A 17,844-nucleotide genomic window follows, 5' to 3' on the forward strand; every position below is an offset into this window, starting at 1 on the left:
CGACACAATGTCTGGGGAGGAGTGGCACATTATTGGAAACATGACACCCCTGTGTTCAGAGGTCTACATGGTTGGTACCTGGATCACGATGAAGAGGAAATTCGGCTTGTATAAGACAAAACAGTTATTAGATCAAAAATGCATCAGTCGGCTGTAAGTACAGTTTATGCACCATCAGATAAAGAAAACATAAAAATAGGAGTAATCAATAATATCTATGATTAGTGTAAAGGAATCATCCCCTCTAGGTTTTATTATACAATTTTTCACATGTACATTTACAGTTTTCGTTAACAATCCAGAAGAAAACATGAAACAATATATTAATGAAAAAATGACAAAAACAGTAAAAACCCTAACATTTATTTAATATTTAATCAGTGAACTCAATTGATGAAACAGTAACAGCCAGTTACCGTCTCACATTCTAACACAGGGATATATTAAACCCTAACTTTGGGGCTATTGCTAAATACATTATACATCGGCTAAGAAAAATTGCTCATTTAATGTGAAATGTTAAGTTGTCCTTTATCAGCCTCTTATGTTTAATTGGCCTTTGCTTTTCAGATAATTTTCACATATGCTCAGATTGGTGCACTATAGAATTAAGCGAAGCAAAACTTCTCCCGTCTAACTTTGCACAATCATTTTGAAGTATGCTACATAAGCGGCACCACACAACTTCCTCGGCTCCCTGCTTTGAGAGACTGGCATGTGCCGGGGTTCTTAAGTTATTAATACTGTGGCAGCAGTGTCTTACCTGAAAGAGAATATGTTAACACTTAGCATGAAGAGCCTGAACACAACAAAGACACAATAGATTAACATGAATGAAGAATATGTTACATGAGAAGCATTTTGAGAAAAAAAGTTTTTTTTAAAGGACCTCAACTAAGGCTACATCCACACTACTAGGTTTTTATATGAAAATGGCGGTTTCAAACAAAAAGTTGTTACATCCACGTGAGCATTTTGGCTCAGAATCAGTTTTAATCCCTGTCCGGCGTACAACGGGGAGCATCTGGTTGTTTGTTGCAGAACGAGCTAGGTTACAAACAACACTGCTTGAATAATGCCTTATTGTTTCCTACGCATCTGAGCAGTTGTATCATTGTAAAATGCAGAATTTCTTTGCACAACAGGGTCAGCAACATTTATAATTGATAATCCATTTCACGTTCTACACTGATCGCCGAGGCAAATGCTGGGCGTATCATTAGCAGAGTTGATGCATTTTCAAATGAAAATGTAGTTGTGTGATGTAGCCCAAGAAACACATTTAATAAAGAATTGTTTTTACCCTGGTTCTCCATGCAGTCCTGCATGAGACATTTTTATTCCCCAGTTTGTGAGCAGGCAGACAGGTTCGAGGCCTGGAACTTCAAACATTTTTGCACGAGGAATTCAACTTCTACATCTAGAAATGATCTGTATTGGGCTATCAACAGAAAACAGTAATATTTGCAGATGGTCAATTATCTTCTCAGTGGATAAGTAAATCAATAGTAGAGAGCAAAAATATTTAGTTGTATTGGCACAAGGAAAATGCTTTTTCTTAAAAGTGTGCTCATTAGAGACAAAACTTTAACTTCAGTGGAGGTACAGTACATACACGGCTATGGGTTGCAGAAACTCTACAACTCAATAAGTTTTCATCCGTCAACAGATGCGCTTGTGACCAATGTGCGCCCAAAGATTTCGGAATGACTTAAATGAGAGGGTTGCTAATGGGATCCAAGTCCTGTCAATTCTTATATAAACGTCTATAATTACTACAATGGATACACGTCAACGAAAGCCACACCAGGCCTAAAACACAGCCCTTCTCCAACAGATATCACAGGGAGGCTGACAGGTCCTACAACTCTCCTACTTAAAGTGTCTGTCACACAAGGTACACAATTGCAATCACAAACACACATTTACATCTACTAATGTCTTCACCTCCACTGTGCAGTCTCTTTGAATTCAGTTCAGTTGTATTGATGTAGTCAGACTTGCTGAAAATCGTCCTTCCCGGCTTCTGTTTTAAATCCGCACTTTTAAAGTCATCCGGTGAGACGCGACGCGGCTGATGCACAGTTTCGGCCTCACTAGAGGCTGTGTGCAGAGGACCTGCTGGTTTTATGTTAACTCTCGGTCCCCCTCTCCTCCATAAAGGTAATTATTGGCTCCGGCTGGTTGTACATACTCCTCAGTTTTATCCCAGTCTGAGACCCAGCCTCCTCCTCCTCCTCCTCCTCCCATGCCGCCGCCTCCATTAGGATCTGCACCTTGGTTCATGGCTCCGTAGCCTCCCCCACCGCTTGTGCGATACAGCTCCTCTGTCTCGTTTGCGAGCTCATCCTCGTCCAGGATGCCACATTTCTCGTCGCTCAGCTGCTCCGGCTCAGCCCAAGCCTGTTTCTCTCCAGATGCAAAGAGTCCTGCAGCAGAGACGGACAAAATAAGACACACAGGCTGTAGCATAAAGAAACTTATTATTGATCTGAGGCAGAATGCGTGGAACATTTACAGGTAAATATACCCACCATAGAATATAACACCACCGTAATGTACAAGTGAGGCAATAAGGAATACACCCTGCCACTCCTCTCGAGTCTGTGATGGAGAGAAGAAATAAAGGGGTTAAAGTTATTAAAAAATGTAATCAACCCAGTCAAAGAGAGGATGCACTTGTGCCGTGAAACATCTGTTCCTCTTAAAAGACAGATTTCTCCTTGTAGGCAAATGCAAAATGGTAAAGTAAAGAAAAGAAGTTTTAATTAGGGACGGATAACTTTTATAAAATGTTTTCTATGACCAAACTCAGTTGCCAAAAATACTCACAAGATAATGAAAACAAAATTATATTTATTTTACAGTGTTTTCTATTCAGATATGATGTCATGCGTACTATACTACTTGTATACTTGAATGTAACTGTAGTTGATGAGTGTCTATACAAATACACACAGGCCTCTGTAAGATTTAGTAGAATCAGTTCTCACCTTGTGCTTTGTCATGGCACCAACTATAAGTGGGCAAACCATACCAGACAAGGTGCCCACACCGTTGGAGATACCCATGAGGATACTGGCATATCGTGGTGCAATGTCCAGGTGGTTGACATTGAAACCTTATGAGGAAAAATAAATATGGTCAGTGATATATATATATATATATATATATATATATATATATATTTGTGGAATGGGCTGTTTTCTACATTAGAATTATTCCTCATCATCTGTGAGTTCTCCCCAGTCTATGGTGCAGAGTGAAGTTAGAAAACTTTATGTTCATCCTACCTGGTTTATCAACTGTGAATATTTTAAAGTCATTATATTAATACAGTTAAACTGAATTAGCTTTCTTACTTCTCATGTTTATGGTTTATAAATAGGTTTGAATGATTTACTGAACTACTGTTTTTTTTGTCATGCACTTCACATCAGCTGTTTCAGAGGTCTGTTAGGCAAACGGAGCAGTCTTCAGATCCAATTTTATTACTTTCAAACTAAAAGCTCTGTAATTCAGCTCGATATAAAGCATTGAAGTGATTCTAAAAATGTTGCTGCCTTGACGAAGATCAGCAACCACAACACCCGAAAAATGTCTGTGTCAGTTCAAGATGGTGAAATAAAGATGATCAAACTATCAAATGCATTTGGCGGCGGTTTTGACCTAAGGTTTAATCCAGTTGCAAGAAGACATATTCAACTGCTGTCTAGAGCAGCCTGTGTATTCAATAGTATTGAAAATATCAGGTGTCCAAATCACACAAAATTTGAGTGTGGAGCCAATAAGATGGATGGTTTGCGAGATATGCACTCCACATACAGACAGATAGCGAGACAGACGTTTGTGGAAATAGTAGGTAGATATTTATGGCCAAAGGGTTTAAAGGAAAACATTGTATGAGGGATTAGAGAATAAATAAACTCGAGATATGTTTTCACCTGAAATGGCAAAGCCAGAGAAACCCACAGCCAGGACCAGGAATGTGATGGCAACACCTTTGGTATGAGAGAAGCCCACCACCAGCAGCAGAGTTGCCTCCATCCCAAACCCTGGCAGAGATGAAGACATCACAGAAATCAACAAGGATTGGGGTATCAAAGGAAGACGCTTATTTAAGTCAACTGAAAGATATTTTATTAATGTTTTCTTGTCTTTCTCTCTGTTCACAAACTGCTGTTCTCTGAGATGGATGTGAAAATAGCCTCAGTACTGACACAGCTACCAACAAATTGATATGTGCACTGTTCGCTTCTACATTTCACTCTGCTGGGGACGTTCAAAAATAGCTGACAGGCACAGAGCTTCTGCTTTATAGTGAGTCACCATTCGTCTTATCCAGCAAATGTTTTCTCACTGCAGCTGAAGAAATAATTTAGTTCACAGCACAATTAGTCAAGGAGTCACCATGCTGTTTATGAGGTTTACACGGAACCTTCTGACTGAAAAACCCCAGACAGTAAAATGCTATTTTATGTCAGATTTTGCTTATTGAGTAGTTTGACTACAGGTTTGATCTTTGGGAAGTAAAACTCCCTCGCACTTCCTCTGTGCGATTTTAATTTAGCTCTACATTCGTTCGACCTTTCCTTACCTCCACAGTTCATAAGTTTCCTGACGTTAGTGGTGGACATGATATGGTTGGAGCGCATATAGTCAGCAAGCTGGCCACCAATGGGTACGATGATGGTCATAACCAGATGGGGAAGTGCAGAAACTATGCCCACCTACATGAAAATGTAAAAAAAGGTTGAAAATGCAGTTAACATTGAAAGTGACGAGGTTATGTTTTCACCTCTGTCCCTAATTGTTGGTTACCTCGTATTTTCATTTGATCATTTGTAAGATTACAAAACAAATTGAATCTCTACAAAATTTGGTGCAATGATGCAGGTCAGGGAAGATGGATCATAGACATTTAGGGAACTGAACTCTATGGTGTGTGAAATTTGGTGCAGCTTTATTGAAATTAAGGGGACTGTTGAGCCTTATTGGAGGTATCTGCTCTACTGAGTTCTATTCTATGTATTGGGCTTTTGTTCCTGTTCCTGTTACCTTGCTAATCTCGAACCCAAACACCTCCTCGAAGTACGCGGGCTGGCTGATGAGAAGCAAGTAGAAAGTCCAGCTTCTGCAGAAATTAGCCACGATGATGGCGTACACTGGCATGGACGTGAAGAAGGCCCTCCAAGGGGTGTTAAATTTCTGTAACACATAAAAATGTGTTATTTACCATCTTCTAAAACCTTTGGAAGGACAGTGTCTATCATACTTCATCTGAGGGAATCTACTGACCGTTACTGTGTGTTGGGCAGACTCGCCGATGCTCTCCTCGATATAAGTCCTCTCCTCCTCAGTGATGGTGGGATGAGCTGCTGGACTTTCATAAGACACCAGGGTCCAGAAACAGTACCACATGATCCCAAAACTTCCTGGAGCGGAGGAAGGGAAGGAAGACAGGCAGGGAAAAGAAAGACAAAAATGTAGGTGTCAAAGCTATAAGACAGAACAAGCAGCAAAGAGGACACTGACAAATCTAAAAATCCTGGTTCATTTTTTAAAGATGCTAAAATAAATACTAATTTCCCTTTGAAGGCTTTGAAAAGCAAGATAAGTGAAAAAGCTGGATGTTGTTTATCTTCATTCTAAGGTTCACGGGTCGCTTACCGTAGACGTAGAAGACTGATGACCATCCTGAGTACTGGACAAGGATTCCAGCTAACGGCATGGCAATCACAGCACCAGCATAAGAACCTGAGGAGCACAGTAAAATTGTGGTTTTAATGAGAAGACTTTTTTTTTCTAAAAGTCAAACATCAAACATCAAATATCCATCATTCAAAGTGAAAAAAAATGTTATAAGTGACTCACCACAAAACGCTGTTGTGGCCAGGCGACTTCTTTCAAGAGGTGGCGCCCATTTTGCCCAAATACCATGACAGGCAGGATATGAAACACCCTGTAGAGAAGAGGAAAAAATTATATGTTGAATGACCTGAATATAATGTGAATCTGTCCATCTTGTGCTATTATTGTAGAGGAAGACTGCAGTACCTCTACAAGTCCTTGAAACACCCTGACGATTATAACGCAGCCAAAGTGCATCCGGGCGGCCGCGGGGATCAGCATGTTCAGGCATGATGTGGCCACTATGGCGAAGCCAAAGACTCTGGAAAAGGGAAGAATAAAGACAGAAAAAGACATGGTCAGTATAGAAGGATGTGCACTTATCCTTTGCACATACAAATTCTGAAATAACGAACCTGTTTGCTGCAAACTTTTGACAGATGAATCCTCCTGGAATCTGAGTTACGATGTATCCCCAGAAGAAGGAGCCGTGGATCATTCCCACTGTCTCTGGGTCCCAGTCAAATTGAGCTTGCTGTCGGGACAGACAGGAAGACAGCACATGAAGAATGAAAAATCAAAACAAGAGAATTAAAGAGAAAAAATATTCCTTCAAATCACTGATTACAATGCTTTGTGTCGACTCCTTTTTGTATTTGCCCACTTCCACGTGTTCCCCATCGATCTTACTCTAAAATAACCCTTTATGCTGTATTGATGGCCACTCACCACTATGACCTCCTTGTTGTCTTTGTAGATCTTGTGGCTGTTGACCATGCTCACGATGGCCACGCCCAAGTTACACCGGATTCCAAAGGAGATGCAGAAGCCAATACCGGAGAGGATGGCGATGATGTAGCGCCTGGGCAGGCCGAAGCACGTGCAGTCAACCACCGGCATCTCCTTCTCCTGCACCATCTCTGGCCGGCCCTCCGCCGACAGCTCGATGGTCTCGCCATTTTCCTGCTTCTTCTCAAGAGCTCTGAAAAGAAGAGTTTGGAATAGGGAAGAGTGTGGGAAGGAAAAAATCCATCTATCCATCCATATTTTATCAATACCGCCTTTCCTTTAAGGGTTATTGGAACACTAGAGCCAATCACAGCTTTAAACAAGAGGTGGGGAACAACCTGGACAGGTCGCTACCCCATCACAACTTACAGGGACAGTGGGAACATTTGATTCTCTCACTGAACCAAGTGGAATGTGTTTGCTCTGTGGAGAGAAGCTGGAGTATGTGGAGAAAAAAAAACATGCAGACACGGAGAGAACATGCAACCTCCACACAGAAAGATCCTGGATGGCCATCGGGTTCAACCACTGCATCACTATGCTCCGTCCTTGTTGGTATGTTGTTTGGATGCTTGAGCACCTTGATTTTTATCATTTGAAAGGCCTACTTTAAAAGGTGCGTTGATTTGTCTTTTAGGAAGTTGATTTTAGTAATTACATGGATAAGCAGTATAGATAATGGATGGATGGATCCAGCTTTCTCTTCTATCAGATTACGATGTGTGATGTGGTTGTCTGGGCTTGATCACCTCTTTGCAACATTGTGGAATTGATTGGTGGAGAGGTGTCTTATGGGTCAAGGAAGAAACCATTACCTTTTCCACATTTTTCCAGGAAATAATACATAACTAATTTGACTGAGTTTGTGAAATTCAGTTTCAACTTTTACTTTCTAGATTGAATATATGTATATTACTCATCTCCTGACTGAACCAGCTCAAAGTAAGGAATACTGTGTGAACGAAAAACAACAGTGCTGACAGACACGTCTCATCTTGGTGCATTCATCCTCCTCCTCTCCCTCCAACTCCTCCCTTCCTGCTCCTGTCTGTGACTGATGTTCACATGGCTTGCTGAGAAACCCTGAGAAGCCTTGACCTCTGCCAAGCTTGAAGTCTAACAGGCATCAAATATGTATCTAAACATGCAGCGGATAATCTATTAAACATGACGCATGTTCTCGGATCAGACCCGAGAGCTGCAGGTCCTCATGATGGAGTCCTTTTTCTACCCGCACTGCTTTCGTCAGGTAAATATAGTTTCTCACCGATGTTGAAGGATTCGGTGCTTAAGAGCTGGTTGTGCTGAAGCAAAAACATATGAGTCAGCTCTGTCCTGCCGTTGTTTTTAGATAAAATACAAAAAAAAACATCAGACGGTGCAGAACATGAGTCAAGCTTTAGGGAATGGGGGTGTGTGCTTTTTTTGGCAGCTGTTTTTTTAGGACAGAAGATGATGATATTAGATGGAGATCATGAGATACAGCCTCATCTGATTGTGTTAGGATTCTTTACTGACTGAACCATCAGGGCACCACACTAGAAGGCGGTCTTCATGGTGGCGATGAAAATCTCACTGCAATTCACTAACACACACACACTCACACAGTTTCAACCACCGCAGTTCTGGTGTTTGTTCAATTCTTCTCTGACTAGACCGTTTCATTTCGGTTCAACCATTGCGGTCGGGGGAGTCCACAAAGACCACAATCTCCAAAGGAGATGGTCACTGAATTGGAAATTATCAAGATCTAATTCATATTTTCATACAATTATCTTTCTTTTACAGAATACTCTGAACTATTCTGCTGATTTCAAGTGCATTTTGTTCTTCACATTGCTGTTAATTGATTTTAAAATGATGATTTTATGTTTCTGCAGGGCTGCATTGCCTTGTATTGAGACAGGAATTATCGTAGGAGCGGGAGACATGTGATAAAGACCCCAAACAAGATATAAACCATCCCAGAACTCTCTCTATCTTAGCTAATTTAGAACCATATTTTTTCTGTTAGATATGTGGAGCATCTTCTCTATACTCTAAGATCTCAATTCAGAATGTTACAGCTCTGTCACGCCACCAAGACAATCCCATTTCTGAAAAGAGCCCCAGCTGTTGGCAAAAAAAACCTTTATACATGCATTATGGAAGCTCTTATAAAAATGTCCCTGCTGCAGACAAAATGAGACCGATCCTAACATATCAGGTGACAAAGAAGACATTGGTTCCTGCTAATAAACCTGTTCAAATAAAAACTCCAGCGGTAAGCAGGCTGCATGGGAAAGAACAGCGACGCAACAATAAAACATACAGGCTCTATTAGTTACTGTAAAGCCGTAGATCTAACAGTCTTCAACACTGATCAAGTATTAATGATTCTCCATCCTGAATTATTAATATCTCTGGCTCGCTTGGACTATTTTTGTCTGGGCGGGCCTCTCTCCTCATTCCTCCTGTCTCCTCTTTATCTTTAACCCTTCCTTTTACCGCCAACTCCCCCGGCTCCCGCACAGTCTTGCACACAATTCACAACATTCCCTTCCTCCTCAACACCAATTTATTTCCCAGTGTCCAGAGGACATCCACATGGAGCTTTCTTTAACTGCTGGTATTTCCACTTATTTTTTTGTTTTACTACATATCGTACATGCTGTAGTGACTTTTCATGACTGACCCGGAATTAAGGAAAATCCGTTGTAATCCTCACAAGCTACCTGACCTCCTCTTCATTGCTCTTGTCACACCATGAGGGAAAAGGGTGCCTGATGGGAGAAGCTGTTGAACTCAGAATTTAAATGATTTTAGATGTAGATCCGGACGTCGAGTAATTTCTGAATAACTGATTCATATGTCGATAAGATAAAGTCAAATAACTATTATATGAAAGGTTGAGAAGCTCCAACTGAGCAGAAGCTACTGAATTCACTTGTGAGGCAAAGCATGCACTCAATGAAAAAGTTCAGAATTTTGCCTCCAACACTCTCATGTCACTCATACTGACTCTGTTGCAGGGGATAAGTCAGCAGTTGGTTTAAATGAACGGTAAATACAGAAGAGACACGCACACTGAGAATAGAAGAGCAGCAGCAGAGTGTCAGTGGGTTCTATCAGTGAAATCATGGCCCTGAATTCTATTGTACATAAAGAAAATACTCAACAATGAATAATACACTGTCACTATTGTTGTTCTATTCTATTGTTTGATTGTTATTATCAATTTTAGAATTGAATAGAATAGCTTCAGAGACACACAATAAAAAAAACTCAACACTAAATATTATAGTATAGAATAGCTACTAGAGACATCATCAAAAAATACTTAACAATAAATAGTTTAGTATAGAATAGTACAGTATAGTATAGTATAGAATAGTATAGTATAGAATAGTATAGTATAGAATAGAATAGTATAAATAAAAGAATTGCTACATAGAGGTGCATTCAAAAACACCCAACATGTATTAGATATTCTTTCCAATTATATTCTATTATGCAATTATTGTACTTGTTGTTATAATTGTAATTATAGAACTGTATGTAATAGAATAGTATGGAATAAAATATATTTGGAATAGAGACACCTTTATCACCCACCACTAAATAAAACGCTGGCCGCTTGTCACCGTGCGTGCCCCTTCGTTAAAGTTGCGTGCAGGGAGCAGCAGCAGGGAGCAGCAGCAGGGAGCGGGGCGGGTGCGTGTTACGCACGACAGCGAGGTGCCCAGGGAGTATCTACCTGAGCGCACGTGCACGCTTCACTAAAATGAGAGGCCGTGGGCAGCGGCGGGCTCTCTGCCATGACCTAATCTTGGCTGTGAGGTGCCCTGAGAGAGGGGGTGGGGGGGTGGCACGATGACGAGTTATCGGGCTACTTAGGTTGAGAGAGAGAGAGAGAGAGAGTGTGAAGAACAGACAGAGAGAGAGAGAGAGAGAGGGAGGTGTCCAAGGTGTACGGCCTGCGGGGATTTACGTGGGCCGACAGCTTGGACGAGGAGAGGCTATTTCTGGAGAGGATTTAAGTGTTTAGACGCTCCATCAAATCCCGAGAGAGAAGAGGAAGAGGAGGCCATCAATACCTTCCTCCTCCTCAGATACCCATCACCGGCCAGACTCCTGACCACCCTACTCACTCGGTGTCGGGTGCGTGCGGAGGGAGGGCCACCAAGTTCAGCCAGTTGCAAATAGAAAAGGAGAAGAACTGTGCAATAGTGGCTTTTGCGCACGGTGGCTTGCGCAATGCGTAATAACGCATGATAGAGGTTAGATTTCCTCCCATGTTCCACGTCCCCCAGTCTTCTATGACACGTTTGCTTGCTCCTCTATTATCTAACACAAAAAGGTGGAGCCTCCACTAGAGTGAGGTTTTAATGGAAGTCGCCCTGAGCTTGCTGTCCCATGGAGGCAGGTGCGACAAAATAACAGGCCGCAGAGGAAAAAGTCCTCACACTGAAACACACGATATAAACTGAGACACCTCACTTGATTGTCCAGACACAGAGCCCCACTCAGACCTCCAGCTGAAAAGTGTGACCGTGCCTCTGTGATATGACAGCGCTGCAGAAAAGCCTGGATGAGCTGAATCTGGTTATTGATCCAAGGCTTCATCTTACACTGATCGAGCAGTTTGGGTCTGAAATGAAACTTAATTCTGAAGCTCAGAGGAGGATAATTCACTTACTGTGTCTCTGCGTGTGGAGCAGACTTTGGTAGACTTCAACATTAAACCTATATCACACAGAGGTTCCATCTTGAGATAGATGTATAACTTTACATCTGGCGTTTTCAATGACTGTGATAATTTGTATACCGGTTTGTTATGTGATGGCTTAGAGACACAGATGTGGTGCGAGGTCATACAACTCCACACTAATCCAGCTCCCTGGACACCCTCCGCTTTAAAGGAGCAGTTTGCTTAAAATCAGAAACTTACATGATAAGATCAGTGGACTAGATTCAACGTCAAACACACAGCTCGTTACTTTTGCTTGAGGTCAGTCTACATACCCGTATATTTTCCCGAGAGTCTTGGCTGCCACGGCCTTAAACCTATCCGGCCGGATCTCCATCCTCACGACTCCAGGTTCCGACCAAGGTGCAGTCTTTGCGCGCTCCCGCCCGAGCGCACAGGGTTCTCCTCCTCCTCTCCTGCTCCCTCCGCCTCGTGTCTCTCACTCAGACATTAAAAAACTAAAACAAAGGAAAAACTTGATTTTACTTGATCACCAGCGTCCTTAACCTCGCCGTTCCCTGAAGCTGCAGTCAGCAACTCTGATTTTCCACAATTGTCCTCCACATGGTCAGTGCCACTTTGCCCTTTTCCTCCTCCTCAGTGTCCTGAAGGAACTTTCCTCACACTCCCCGGTGTCCGGAGAGGAGCAGGAGGTGCAGGAGGAGCAGGAGACAACTTTCGACAGGAGTCATGGCCCGGGGCGGCGTCACTGGCCGTGGTCCTGAAACCAGATTACCGCTGCCCGCGCGCTAATCTCCCCAAGTGTGTGTAGTGAGTGGAAGGTAGCATGTCACTTCCTTCCCGGCGTTTTAAGCAGCGGCTATTCTTGGAGCGCACAAGCCTTCAATGGAGAGAGTCAGAGTAAATACTGTCCGATCGAAGCATATCACCACAGTTCCCAGGTATTTGTGACACAGGGAGGGGCAGGCTGCTGCCGGGAGGCTGCAGAGGAGTCTGGGCGGAGGATTATTTGCGCTTTTGGGACCACTGATTGTTTTATTTTCAACTATGGACCCAGGCTGTGCAAGACTAAGAGTAAAAAAACAAATATTCTTTTTTAGCCTAATATATAAATATTCTAGAAATTGATTTTCTTGCAGGGTTTCCTTTGAGACCTGACGCACAGGAAACGCTGCCATGACGCAACTGCATTGTATTATTCATTGTTTTCAGTAAATAACCACTTGACTTTACAGCAGAAGTTTGTGACACTAGATGTTTTCAAGATTCAAGAACTGTATTGACATTGTGCAACTAAAGAAATACGAAATTGTCATTCTCAAATCAAATTGTGCCTTTAACGATTTATGAAAGGTAAAAATCAGCTAAATAAGAAAATATAAATACAAGCAACGCAAGAATGAAATAAAGTTTTTCAATAAAATATAAGTAAAGACAATTTAAGGTGATAAAAGTACAAGAGCATCGTAGTAAATTCAGTGATATAAATAAAGAAAAACTAAATAATATAAATAATATGAAAATTGCAGTGTTTTAAGGTGACTGTGGATAGGATGACAATAAATATTGCACATGTGATACAATTGCATAGTGGAGTCTTATTAGAATGAAGAAAGTTTGTTTGTATGTCGTTAAATTTGTTATGTGAATATGAACTTTGTCTGAAACTAGGTGTATTAAATCCACTTTTAAGATTATTTTTAACAACATGAGCGTCTATCTAAAGAAGCTCAAACACAGATCAAAGACTGTCAGATACTTTTTGATTTCACTCGTTTGCTGAAAGTCTCAAGCAAATGTATTTTTAGCCGAGGAACAAGAGACTCTTCTTTGGTCTGCGTTGTGGAGATTCTCCTTTGTTACAACTGGCATTGAAGCTCACGGAAACATAGTAAAAATCTGTATATCTAATTATGAGGCTGTGATTATTGGTCATAAAGAGCAGAAATGTGGTGGCAGTGCTGAAAGGACAGATAGGATCAGGTGCAGAGAAGATCTAGTTTATTGTAACTGTACAAACAGAGACACAGATATATAACAGATATATATATATATATATATATATATATATATATAAGTGTGATGTACAGACACACTGTGTGTGTGGTAGTTGTGGGTAGTAAGAGGGTTAAAGGTCAGGAGGTCACAGACAACAGTGTCAGAGGTGCATCAGGTGAATGGTGAATGTTTCTAATAATTATATTTGTATTTTCCTGCTGATAAGTTTGTGAGCGGAAACCATAGACTGTAAATAAAGATGAAAAACATGCCACCTGACCAAGAGTGAAGCCACACCGTCCAGATCGCCATCTAGTGGCTGGCTGCAGTATAGGTCATAAAACCCACCTCCTCTATGTTAGTGGACAGGACATGGACCAAAATAAAAAGTATACGTCAAATAGAATTTTCTACTGGATGGTTTCTGTCATTTAAGGTAATTCTAATCACACTGGTGTTGTTCCAGTAAGTTTGGTTTTAATTAGCTTTTTGGTGATAAAAACAGAGTGAAACGTGATTGACAGCTGAGAGACTAACCAGAGATTGGTCAACACTGTGTATCGGTGGGATCTTCATCTCCTGATCGCTACTGCACAGACTGTGGCGCCAAACGCACAAGATGGCAGCGTTCACATGCAGGATATTTTGGCTTCATTTTCTGGATATTGGGAGGATTAGGAGAGGCTTTATTTACAGTCAGTGGTGCAAACCTGATCTTTTTAAGCAAGATTTTGTCTACAAAGATTTTAAATTGAATCAGTGTTCAGAAAATGATAAGCAACATGCACAGTGAAAGAGAAACTACTTCTTTACGTCATTGTAATGTGTCAAACTCAGCATTTAACATCAGATGCAGCTCTTCTCCAGATCCTTGGCTGATATAGTTCTCAGAGAGCGAGAGGAGAGGAAGGGGGGAGGGAAGGGCATGGCAGAGGGAGGAGGGGACAGGCTGGGTGGGACAGAGATGATGGAAGGAGTGTCTGAGAGCGAGCCGTAACCGGCTTTACACACATCTACTGCGCTGGAGTTAACAGAGTTGTGAAAAAACACAGAGGGAGGGTCCATGGGGTCTGTAGTTAAATCTGCAGACAGAAATATGAAACACTTTATTTGAAACTTGTAGATATTTCCTGTCAATTCAAAGGTTGATTTATTTAGATATTTTATCACAGGATGAAGCAAAAGAATCAGTGATTAAAGCTACATTTATTTCACTTTCTTTATTAAAGTGTTAATGGATGTTGTTGAAAGCTTTCAGGCCCGTTTAGGGGACTGATATTTATGAGTGTGTAAAATTTGGTGCAGATCCAAATAAAATCCAGATCTAGAGAAATTAAATGTGAGACTGTTGGGCCTTCACATTTAGTACAATTCTAGTTTTGTTTGTTTTTTTCAGTTGATAATTTTCTCTGTGGTTGTGCAGGCAGATAGGAGACTGCATGTGTATTTTTACACCCACATTAAACCCACAAAAAAAAACATAACTATCTAAAATACAGGCATACAAAGTCATGCCCCCACCATTCTCAAAGAGCCTCCAACTCAGTATGGATTTAATGAAGAGCATGAATGTACCTGGGTCATCATTCAGCTGGGTGTGCAGGTACTGGTGTTTGCTGTAGAACTTGTTGTAGATGCAGTAAACAGACGCCATCAGGGTGAACGTTCCCAGGGCTGCAGCGATGAACAGACCCACTTTGGCATTATCTTTGTCTCCATGGGCGTCTGTGGAGACACAAACACACCACAAATACACGCAGAATAGGAGTTTTCTGCCTTTATCAATATTGACCTGCTGTACTATCTTTGTTTTGGCATGTGCTGCCTTTCTAAGATTAACACTGTGCAAGGTGGGTAGGGAACAAGCTTACATGTCCTCTTTGTATTTAAGCGAGTGGTTTCTTCTTTTCCAAGAAGGTCCCGTATTTGCGTTGAAGGAGGAGGAGCAGCCGGGGCCTGATGGGCGTTGATCTGCCCTGACTGCAGGGTGCTCTGGGAGATGCACAGTGGAAACACCAGCAGCAGGCACAGAGCTGCCAGGCCTGCCATGTGGGTACGCCTATAAATCGAATTCTGGTTACTTCACAAACATTTATCTGCACGAGGACTAAGTTAGTGTGGTTATGTATGTGGAAGGTGAACATTCCTCTTCACCCAATCAGAATTTACGAGCTGTGTGTGCAAAACGCTTGTTCACTTGGAACACAAGTCTCCCTGCACTTCACCTTCACTTCGAAATTGAGGAAATGTGCATCCGTGCATCAACTTCACGAGCATTTTTTTTTTTTTTGCATTTTGCTTTTTGAGAGGAATGGAATGTATATTTATGTCAAAGTAAAATTGAGAAGTCCGGAGATTCTCCTTTGGCCACAACCAGAAAACTGGTTGGTCTGTTTTCCACCGTTCAGGATAATGGAGGAAGGTCAAGGTTTTATTCACCGTGTGGATTTTCCCCACTAGTTGTCAGCAGAGGACCCTGAGTGATGACGCTTCTGAAACAGTGTCTGCTTCTACTTTTGTGGCTTGTCTGACTAAATTGTGTTTATTTGAAAAAAACAACACTTGGTTCCTGGTCCATCCCTCTCACAATACATATCATCCTCCAGTACAACAGCGCAGGAAACTTTTAGAATAATGTTTCCTGTCAGTTCACGTTGTAACTTAACTGTATTTTGTCTCCGTTGTTGGCATGGGAACAGATACTTAATGCAACACGATGGAGAGAAATTAAACTGGATTATTTACATTATTAACATGATATCAATATTTTATATGGAATACCAGTATATCACAACACCCATAATCTGTACTAAAATTAATTTAGACACTTTCTAGAAATGGACTTTGCAGAGAGGGATCAGGAATTTACTGAGCCTAGTGTAAGTATTTACCTCCATCATCTTTCAGAACGTTATTATTGAAAATTATGTAGCAAATCCTACCTGGCCCTGAAACCATGCCCTGTTTAACAGAGTTATACATTTTAAAAGCATCTTATTAATATCCTTTACCTGAGGTCGAAGTGAAGATGTCGCATTTCTCTCAGCAGGGTGTTGGTCCTGTCCTCTCTGCCTCCACCTGACTGAGGTGAGCCTGCATCCAAGACAACTGAACTCCCCGGACACATTACATTTCCAAGGGGACACCTTCCACACAAAAATACACTTAGTACTTACATGAGCGATTTCTACAGCCAGACAAAGCGGGGTAGGAAAACTCTTCTGTGTGCACATTTTGCTTTGGCAAAATGGTTTGTACACTTTTAAAATATTTGACAGTAAATTTCTAGTTTGAACGGAAAGTAAAAGCAAATTTCTGGAGGTCAGAGAGTGGATTTAACAAAGTGTCTAAAGATGTGTTATTAAATTATTAATAAAATAAAATATCTAAGAAATACAGAATAAAACAATGCAGATGATTCTCTGGACAAAAATATCAAGTTTGTTTTTGTGGAATCAATCAGATTATTCAGTAATATATCAAATATTAAGTTCCTGAAATGCATCATTATAATTTACATCTGCAGTGTTAATGGATAATCTCGAGGTAAAACATCCTCCGAAGTCAGCTGCTTTGAAACAGTTTCAAAAAGGGCAGTATATTTTCCTGTTGTCTGCACAGCCCTGCAAGGACACAAACTTCCCAAGGACTGATTGATAAGAGAGAAAAACAAAGAGCTCAATGTATGAAACATTCAAATTGTGTTTTAAAGCTACAGCTACAATATGTCAGCTGCTTTTCCAAAGCCTTGCACGTTTCAGGCCACCTGCGCTTCCAACACATGAAGACCCAAACTAAAATCTACACCAGTCAAAGCAGGGATGACCTCGAAGTGTTTCCCCACATCAGGCACATTCAGTTGCAACCTGTACTATAACACGTCGGTAAGAAAAGCAAATCCTCATACAGCCGCTGCACGTTGTTCTACAGCTGCACACGTGCACACATCAAGTCGTGACATGCTTCAACTTTCCAGGTGTGCAGACAGCAGGAGATGAAAGTGGTGACATGAAATAATCTTTTTCTCCTTAAAAGCTGCCAGTGGGTCCAGAGAGTCCGTAAGAAACACGATAAAACTGCCATTTCAAGGTAAGTGTGTTAAGGCGTCCACTGAGCAGACTTGTAAACAACATTCAGTATCTGACAGGTGATATTTGTTTCTTGAGGAATGAAAGGGGTCAAGTCGACCTCTCAATGCACAGGAGGATCAATTTCCTGCCTCTCAACCCAGATGTCACGTACACCTTAAACTTAGATTCTTCTTATTATATAAGGAACGCTTGTGGACTCACAATCACAAAACTGAAACTACAAACTTAAGCCAGCCTTATTTCTACGGCTACTTCAGTTAGTGCAGTTGTGAATTCACAAATATTTGCAACACCAACTATTACTCAAGTGTTTCCTTTTTGCACAACTGCAATTCGGACATGCAGAACTCATTTGGATTTTGAGCCGCCTTTTGGAAGAAAAAAGGAAGGAAATTGTACATCTGAGCAGTTAAATCCAGAATTTTG

The 17,844-nt window shown here is 41.3% G+C and overlaps 2 protein-coding genes across 2 annotated transcripts; both read right to left on the reverse strand.

The window, feature by feature from the left end:
* Positions 1-221: 221 nt before the first annotated feature.
* On the reverse strand, positions 222-12,314 carry LOC109626788 (vesicular glutamate transporter 1-like). Its single transcript, XM_020082950.2, has 13 exons — positions 11,644-12,314; positions 6,580-6,832; positions 6,267-6,385; positions 6,058-6,172; positions 5,875-5,962; positions 5,671-5,757; positions 5,299-5,435; positions 5,059-5,208; positions 4,598-4,730; positions 3,945-4,055; positions 2,994-3,121; positions 2,535-2,604; positions 222-2,429 (listed from the first exon to the last, which is right to left on the reverse strand). The coding sequence occupies exons 1-13, from the start codon at positions 11,703-11,705 to the stop codon at positions 2,128-2,130; spliced, it is 1,755 nt and encodes a 584-aa protein (XP_019938509.2). The 5' UTR covers positions 11,706-12,314; the 3' UTR covers positions 222-2,127.
* Positions 12,315-13,313: 999 nt separating this feature from the next.
* LOC109626849 (uncharacterized) lies at positions 13,314-17,746 on the reverse strand. The gene is made up of 4 exons (XM_020083035.2): positions 16,339-17,746; positions 15,199-15,386; positions 14,903-15,052; positions 13,314-14,409 (listed from the first exon to the last, which is right to left on the reverse strand). Exons 1-4 carry the CDS (start codon positions 16,452-16,454, stop codon positions 14,174-14,176), a joined length of 690 nt encoding a protein of 229 aa, XP_019938594.2. The 5' UTR covers positions 16,455-17,746; the 3' UTR covers positions 13,314-14,173.
* Positions 17,747-17,844: the final 98 nt, after the last annotated feature.

This window comes from Paralichthys olivaceus, chromosome 21 (genome assembly GCF_024713975.1).
Source record: "Paralichthys olivaceus isolate ysfri-2021 chromosome 21, ASM2471397v2, whole genome shotgun sequence".
Classification (NCBI taxonomy): domain Eukaryota; kingdom Metazoa; phylum Chordata; class Actinopteri; order Pleuronectiformes; family Paralichthyidae; genus Paralichthys; species Paralichthys olivaceus.